General features: G+C 48.2%; 1 protein-coding gene across 1 annotated transcript in view; it reads left to right on the forward strand.

The window, feature by feature from the left end:
• LOC134213268 (transcription factor SOX-10) overlaps positions 1-7,583 on the forward strand; it is a 117,832-nt gene extending 110,249 nt beyond the window's left edge. Inside the window, exon 3 of the mRNA XM_062692154.1 lies at positions 5,485-7,583. Coding sequence (XP_062548138.1) covers positions 5,485-6,838 — 1,354 coding nt within the window. The 3' untranslated portion in view covers positions 6,839-7,583. The remainder of the gene's footprint in view (positions 1-5,484) is intronic.
• The last annotated feature ends 1,568 nt before the right edge of the window (positions 7,584-9,151 follow it).

Here is a 9,151-nt window from a genome sequence, read left to right on the forward strand (position 1 = left end):
GAAGAAGCTCGAAAAGGAGAAGGAGAAGCAGAACCAGGAACTGGAAAGAGAGAAAATTTTGCTTCGGAAGCACCTGGAGGTTCAACAGGAATTGTTCGAGATGCGCCAGCAGCTGGAAAAAGTAAAAACGGGACATGGAACTGGTGTTCTAAAAGGCACAAATGGAGAAGAAGATCGCCGGAAACGGTTGATGGAGAAAAGGAGTTGAAAGGAGCTGTCGGTGGTGTTAAAGTGGGAAGTTCGAAAGGCGGCACAAAGAAGATTACGGAATTGGAGCATTCGAAGCTGGAAAAAAAACCTGAGAAGAAAAAGTCGGGAAAAGAAAAGCCCGGAAAAGCGGATGAAGCAATTACGAAGTTTAACGATCCGAGAGGAGCATACCGCAAACACTCGACATCGACAGTTACTCGGAAGCTCGCAACAAGGTCGGTTGGAGGTACATCAAGTCTGCTGGAAAGTTTTCTGATCGAGCGCGATGGAAATTCGACGCCTTTCGGACGTCCAGGAGTTCCCAAACCGAAAAAGGTGAAGGGTATCAAGAAGTGGCAGATAGCGGAAGAAGAGTCGGAGGACGTTCCATCGAGGAGGAAGAGAGCTCTTCGGAGGAGGAAGAGGGTTGTACGGAGGAGGAAAGTTCGGAGAGTTCCGAAGAAGAGAAAAGGCAAGAGAGGTCACGTCGAAAGCAAAGAGGAGTCAGGCGAGCTCGACAAAGTCGGCAGCAAGAACCGACGAAGGCGCAGATGTTTGCTCGGCAGTTTCTATCCAGGAAGTTGCCAACTTTTTCCTGCAAGTTGGAAGAATGGCCTATGTTCGTCAGTAGCTACGAGACGTCGACAAAGGCGTGCGACTATTCCTACGTGGAAAATTTGGCACGGCTACAGGAGTGAATGAAAGGTAAGGCGCTGAAAGCGGTAAGGAGTAGGCTTCTACTGCCGAAATCAGTCCCGAAAATAATAGAGACGCTGCAGATGCTGTATGGGAGACCGGAGCATCTGTTGAACATGCTGCTTGCAAAAGTGCACAACGCCGGTAAAGCGGACCGGTATGGCGAGCTTCATCAGTTTCCATCTAGAAGCTACAGGGTTAACTTTGCACTTGGTTAACTCCATGTACATTCAAGAGCTGGCAGAGAAGCTGCCTGCAGAAACGCAGCTGGAATGGGTACGATACCGAAGAAAAAGCAAGGTGGTGACGCTGTGAACGTTGTCCAATTTCTTGTCACGTATAGTGAAGGACGCAAGTGAAATGGCGGCCTAGCAGGAAGCATCCCGGTCCGGAGAGCTTGGTCCAAAAAAAAGGCGAACCCAAGAAGCAGAGCAAGCCAAGAGTACATTAACGCGCATGACGCGGTGGAGAGTATAAATTCGAGTCCGCATGCGAAGGAGAGAAGGCCGTGCAGGATCAGTGGAAGAGTAGATCACCGGATCCGTAACTGCGAGAAGTTCCGTAGACTCCACTACAGTGAGCGATGGGAAGCGGTTCGCAGATGGCAGCTGTGCCAGCTGTATCTTAACGATCACGGTACTGTCAGCAACATCGGCGAGTGCAAGGAGCCCCACTTCTGCATCCACCGAGATCAGTGGCCGGTTCAAATTGGAATATCCACGCTATTCAACCAAAGCCATCCACCTTTTTCCGTATGATGCCTGTCACCCTGCATAGCGGAATCTACTCGGTGAATACTTTCGCCTTCCTAGACGAAGGTTCTTCCTTTACGTTGGTGGAGAAGACGTTGATCGACCGACTGAGAATTCGTGGTGTAACGCAGCCACTACGAGTGACGTGGACCGCTGGAGTATCACGAGTCGAGAAGGACTCGCAGTGTTTAAACATTCTCATCTCCACACGAGGATCAGCGCGACGTTTCCTCATCAAGAGTGCCAACATGGTGGAGAACCTCAAGCTTCCGCAGCATTCACTAGCTGTGTCAGAAGTGGTGATGTTCCCCAAACAACGCCGCAGATTCTGATCGGGCTGAAGGATATCCACCTTTACGCTCCGATTGAGTCTAGGATAGGTCGGTCGGAAGAGCCGATAGCAGTCAGGTCGAAACTGGGGTGGACTGTCTACGGACCGACCGGCGTGAACACCATGGAAGATGGAATCGTCGGACACCACATTTGTAGTTCGGTGACCAACCAGGAGCTGCACGACCTGCTGAAGAGCCAGTATACTCTGGAAGAATCCGGCATTTCCGCTGCCTTACTTACCGAGTCGGAAGAAGACAATAAGAGCGAAGGAGATTCTGAGGAAGACGACGAAAAATATAGGCGAACCGGGGCTGCTGTGAAAAAATGACCACTCCGAGTTTCCGGTTAGCTACCCCATGGCTATCAGGCGGCAGCTTGTCCAGGAGAATCGCCTCAAGAAGGATCCCGAACTGTATGCCAAAGTTCGGACCATGATCGCCGATTACCTAGCAAAAGGGTACGCACACAAGGCGACGCCGTTCGAGCTAGTAGCGTTTGATTGCAGCAAGGTGTGGTACGTGCCATTGAACATCGTCTACAATCCGAGAAAGCAGAAATTTCGTCTAGTATGGGACGCCAGAGCTGAATTAAAAGGAGTGTCACTCAACTCGAATTTGCTGAAGGGTCCGGATATGTTGACTGCTTTGCCGACGGTGATCTGCAAGTTTCGGGAGCGAGAAGTCGGTTTCGGAGCAGATATAAGAGAGATGTATCATCAGCTGCGGATTAGAGAAGAAGATAGGCGAGCACAAAGATTCCTGATGGACGTGGCGACTTTTGGGTCAACAAGTTCACCGTGTTCGGCGCAATTCGTAAAAAACCTGAACGCGAAAGAGTTTGCCGGACAGTTCCCGGCGGCGGCGGCGGTGGCCGTCGTCGAAAACCACTATGTCGACGACTATTTTGATAGCGCGAACACGATCGAGGAGGCTGTGAAGCGGGCGAAAGAGGTACGATACGTCCACCCCAGAGGCGGTTTCGAGCACCGTAACTGGGTCTCTAGCTCCGCAGATTTCCTGGAGACCATGGGAAAACGTAAAAAGGACCAGTGCGTACGTTTCAACGAAGATAAGGAGTCCGGATTCGAGCGAGTTCTGGGGATCGTGTGGAGCCCTGCGAGTGACGAGTTTTTGTTTTCCACCAAACCAAGAGACGATATGGTGCCGTTCTTGTCCGTCGAGAAGCTACCAACGAAAAGGATCGTGTTGAGCTGCGTGATGTGCTTTTTCGACCCGTTAGGACTGCTGGCTGTTTTCACATTCTACGGGATCCACGATCTATAACGTAGCGGATGTGAGTGGGACCAGCAGATCGGCGAAGAGTGCTCGGAGAAATGGTGTAATTGAATCCGATCCTGCATAGCGGAATCTACTAGGTGAATACTTTCGCCTTCCTGGACGAAGTTTCTTCCTATACCTTGGTGGAGAAGACGCTGATCGCAATTCGTAAAAAAAACCTGAACGCGAAAGAGTTTGCGGACAGTTTTCTGCGGCGGCGGTGGCCGTCGTCGAAAACCACTATGTCGACGACTATTTTGATAGCGCGAACACGATCGAGGAGGCTGTGAAGCGGGCGAAAGAGGTGCGATACGTCTATAACAGAGGCGGTTTCGAGCACCGTAATTGGGTCTTTAGCTTCACAGATTTCCTGGAGACCACGGGAAAACGTAAAAAGGACCAGTGCGTGCGTTTCAACGAAGATAAGGAGTCCGGATTCGAGCGAGTTCTGGGGATCGTGTGGAGCCCTGCGAGTGACGAGTTTTTGTTTTCCACCAAACTAAGAGACGATTTGGTGCCGTTCTTGTCCGGCGAGAAGCTACCAACGAAAAGAATCGTGTTGAGCTGCGTGATGTGCTTTTTCGACCCGTTAGGACTGTCCGAAGGCTCCCGGAAGTTGATGAAGTCCGCATTCCTCGCTACTATTTTGTGGCGGATGCATACGGCGCCGCAGCGTACATCCGCATAAAGACCGCTGCCGGATCGTTGTGTTCGCTCATGATGTCGAGGTCCAAGGTGGTTGCATTGCAACACATGTCAATACCATGTATCAGCAAGCGGCTGTTTTGGGAGCAAGATTGGCGAACTCTGCCTGCGAGATCCTTTCATTAGAGGTGAAGCAGCGTTTCATGTGGTCCGACTCGAAGACTGTGCTGTCGTGGATTCACTCCGACCGGAATTTCCACTAAACCTTTTCAGAACTTTTTTTTAATTAAGTTTTTAAATTTTTACAAAAAGCTGTTTTGTTTTTCGGAACTTCGAATATTTTTTTTAACTTTTCTATGGGACATTCTTTGTTTTGCTCATAGGAAATTCTTCAGAAAATTACTAAAAAATGGGAACGGGTCATTTGGCCGAAAACCGTTCGACGGAAATATATTTCGTGCGAAACGATTATAAATGAAAAACGGCTTGACCAAAAATTTCATTTGGCCAAAGCGACAATCGGCCGGAAAAACCGTTGTCTCTAACAGGTCGTTTGGCCGAAATAGTCGTTTTGCCGAATGAATCAACAGGCCGAAAATGCCGTTTGGTCGTAATGGTCGTTTGACAGAAAGGGTCATTTGGCCGAATGGATCATACGATTAAATGGCCTTTCAGCCAGACGGCCATTTCGGTCAAATCTCGCTTTACTTTTCGGAAAAAAGGACCTTTTCAGCAAACGGTATTTTCGGTCGAATGACCTATTTGGCCAAACAACTTTTTCGGCCAAACGACCAAACGATATTTTCGGTCGTATATCCATTCATTTCATTTATTTAGTTTACATCTGAACAGATAACACTGAATCAACAATTTGACGCCACAATACACGGTTCGAGGCCGCATCTCTCCATCCTCGAATGCGCCCCACGCTCGCCAAGTCGTGGTCTGCCCACCTCGCTCGCTGCGCTCCACGCCGTCTCGTACCTGCTGGATCGGAAGGGAACACCATCTTTGCAGGGTTGATGTCCGGCATTCTTGCAATATGCCCTGCCCATCGTGCCCTTCCGGCTTTAGCTATCTTCTGGAAACTGGGTTTGCCTTAGAGCTGATCAAGGTTATGGTTCATTATTCGCCGCCACACCGTCTTCTTGCAGACCGCCAAAGATGGTCCTAAGCACCCGTCTCTTGAATACTCCGAGTGCTTGCAAGTCCTCCTCGAGCATTGTCCATGTTCCATGTCTGTAGAGGACAACCGGTCTTATTAGCGTCTTGTACATGACACATTTGGTGCGGTGGGGAATCTTTTTTGACAGCAGTTTCTTCTGGAGCCCGTAGTAGGCCCGACTTCCACAGATGATGCGCCTACGTATTTCACGACTAACATTGTTGTCAGCCGTTAGCAAGGATCCAAGGTAGAGGAATTCCTCGACCACCTCTAAGGTATCCCCGTCTATCGTAACACTGCTTCCCAGGCGGGCTCTGTCGCGCTCGGTTCCGCCCACAAGCATGTACTTTGTCTTTGACGCATTCACCACCAGTCCAACTTTTGTCAACAGTAAAATTAAATCAAATTTCAATTATCTCCTCTCCAGGAACCTGGCCGCCGAAGACAAGCTGCCTTTCATCGAGCAGGCCGAGAAACTTCGAATGACACACAAAAGCCAGCATCCAGATTACAAGTACCAACCGCGGCGGAAAAAGTCAAAAAAATTCGGCAAACATGGAAAGCACTGCTGTGACGACGACTGCGAAGATTCCAACAGCTCTCCACCGCCCCCGCCGAAGCCTCGTTCCAAAAAAGCCGCAGGCACTACTGCAAACAAATCCAAAACGTCTAATCAGACGAAGGCTACTACGGCCGCACTGAGCTCAAATTTTGATTTCTCGAATCAGTCGGGTCTTCTGAGAGTTGCTCAGCCGACGACGGATCTGCCAACACCGTCATCGTCGACATCATCCGTCGAGCAGTATGCGGGTTATTCGATGAAGGCTGAAAGTGGAAACCGTTTCTACGGAATCGGTCCCTGCGAAATGGAGTCTCCTTGCAGTCCGCAAAGCCCTAGCGCAGCGTCTATCCATTCCTCAACCGAAGGTCAACCACTGACCCCGCCAACCACTCCGTACACCGGACTGGCAAACATCAAGTCCTACTCGCCGCATTCCCGGTTGTCTAGCAATGACAGCCCTGTGGGCTACTTCAGCCGCAACGACTACATTAACGGAACCGCCACCGATTACCGTACCAGCGAGCAGTTCAGTTACGCTGCCAACTCCCTTTCTTCTTCCTCTGCGTTCACATCCCAACCATCCAGCAAAGACTTCTACCGCAGTTTCCCGAACCAAATGCACCAACTGCATGACTCCAGCTCCATCTCCTCCTACCACCTCGCTCCTCCGTCCCTTCAATCAACTCTCTCCTCATCACCAATTCCCACCCTCCCTCCAGATTACTCAACCTTCACCTCGATCCCAAACCAGAGCTACCTGGTATCGCCCTTAGACCAGGATCAGGTCGACATCGAGCAATACCTGGACAGCCAAGCCGTTGTCAAACGGACCCTCACCGACTCCCTTCACCACCACCATCCTCCTCAGCAACAGTCCACCCCTTCCCCTCAAACGAACGCATCGCTGGATGCCCTCAGCTCCGATCACAACACCATGACCGCGATGGCGATCGACCCTAGCGGCATGCCCGGTGCTGTCACCGCTCATGGAAGCTCCTCGTCGGTTTACTACGATTCGGCCCCGTCGTCCTCGTCGACGCTAGCCTCAGGGCAGCATCAGTCTCCGCAGCACACGCAACACCATCTGGCGGCACATTCGCATCACCTGCATCATCCCCAGGCGCATCTGCACCATCATCCACATCATCACTCGATGGCGTCCCATCTACCGTCGTACTTTAGCAACTGGGGCGCCGGCAATTACGGCACGAATTCGTAATGGCGCGATACTGGGATCATTTTGTCATTATAGGGCGTAGATTTTAAGAACAAGAATGTAAGTAGCTGGAGTCAATCTCTCAAGTCATTGGATTTGTAAAAGTTATAATTTGTAATCCTTCTTTCCTATACACAGTTTAGCATCGTGTAAGATATATTTCAAAAGAATCCACAGAAATATAATAAAAAGTAATAACATTGAGAACACGTCTTTTAGACGTGTTTTATAATGTTCAAAATCATATGAAGTTGTGCACAACTGTCGAATCATTCGAGAAAGCAATATAAAATCATTTTTAAAGGTAACTGTAGTAAAAAAAATGTATATAAGTTCAATCAAATCCAGTGATCTAACATAACTCAATACAAAGCCAGGAATGAGAATGCAGCTTCTTTCTGTGGGCTAAATTTCCAGAAAACCTAGAAAGCATATAACAAGAAGGATATCTCACACAGCAGGAAACTAGTTAATAATTTTAACAACCGATCTAAGCTCTAATTTTCTTCTGATTTGATTTTTCTGATGAGATAGGCACTTCAGAATTTTATTTTAGTAGAAATATTTCTCATCAAATAGTTGACACTTGAAAATACGCATGCTCAAAACGTATTTGATTTTATTATGTTTAAGGACAATTTTAAAACTTTTATCATTAATACTTATTTTTTTCAAAGGCGAAATTTTTCTAGAATAAATTATTTTTCATGAATTATACTACTGTAAATATATCCAATAAAACTGTGAAAATCAAGATTTATTAAAAAAAAAGTACTTTAATGAATTTGTGAAAGCCTTTTAATCGAAACAAAAAGTGATGGAGTGGCTCAAAATAGTGTTGAGGATCATTCCCAGGAACTTGTTTTGCACTCGTTGTAGTTTCAGATGATGAATTTTAGCGCAGGTCTCCCAGACCTGCATGCCATATTCGATCACGGGGAGGATGATTTGCTTGTAGACAGCAAGCTTATTTTTCAGGGACAATGGTGACCGACGGTTGATCAATCAAGGGTAAAGTAGTTCCAACAAAACGTTACACTTCGTCACCGTCTTGTCAACCTGTTGCCGGGAAATAAGCTTGCTGTCGAGAGTCAAGCCAAGGTAGTCGGCCTCGTTGGCCCATTCCACAGTCATGCCATTAAGAGTGATTTTATGGTCCTCAGGCGGAACATGTTTAGGGGATTTGAAGTGGGGGAAAATTATGACCTGGGTCTTCGCCGCGTTGATACAAATCTTCCAGCTGGTGAGGAACTCTGCCAGGGCATCCAGGTCTCGTCGGATTTTTGCCACTAGCGCTCTGATCACTCTACCGTTGTAGAAGATGGAGGTGTCATTTGCGAACAAAGATAGACTGCCACCTTCTGGAGGTTCAGGCATGTCGGATGTGAACAGGTTAAACAGCAGGGACCCGAGGACACTGTCCTGGGGGACGCCTGCAACGATATTGTGCGCATTGGAACAGGCTCCACTGAATGAGACCCGGAATGTCCTTGCCGTCAAGTAATTGTTGATGATTTCCGCCAGATAGCTGGGAAGATTGTAGCGATGTAGTTTGTGCACCATACATTGTCGAACGACTTCTAGACATCGAGTAAGGCCATGGCGGAGGTTTTTGATCGACCGTGTCGAATGCCGAACTGTACTTCGAGCTAGATATAGTGGTGCTCGGCAGACTCAAAAAACCTGCTGGCTTCCGGATGGGGATGACTTTGGCTGACTTCCAGGACGATGGGAATCATCTGATACGGATACACCGATTAAAGTTCAGCGAGAGGTGTTAGAAGGATGGATCACTCATGTGTTGGAGCTCAAGATTGAGGATGCCGTCTTAGCCTGAGGCCTTCGCCTTCATGTTTTTCGATGGTATGATATAGGCCGTCAATTCGCCAGCTGAGATCTTCAACTCCTCCGAGAAGTGGTTTGAAGTCAAATTGATGCTCGTTGACGTCTGCTTCATGTAGACTGACGATAATCTGTGTGAGCTGACGACCTATTTCGGCGACCTTCTTTGCAGGATTTATCAAGCCAAGCATAGAGTCATTGTTGTTCAATTGGATCAAAGGTGGAATGGGCCAAGTTTTGGATTTGAAAATTGTGATCAATTTCCAGAAAGGCTTAGCACAGTCAGGAACAGCGTGGATCTTATTGGAGAAATCACTATTCCTGAGGTGCACATTCTGGCCTGGATGATTTTTGTCAAGCAATTACAACGTGTCTTAAGCGCAGACAGCCCAGTACGCTGATACTGCCTGTAAGTGACATTTCGTAAACGGATGAAATCTTTGGTGAGCGTATCAATGGTTAGGGTGTTGCTTA

Source organism: Armigeres subalbatus, chromosome 1 (genome assembly GCF_024139115.2).
Source record: "Armigeres subalbatus isolate Guangzhou_Male chromosome 1, GZ_Asu_2, whole genome shotgun sequence".
Taxonomy (NCBI): Eukaryota; Metazoa; Arthropoda; class Insecta; order Diptera; family Culicidae; genus Armigeres; species Armigeres subalbatus.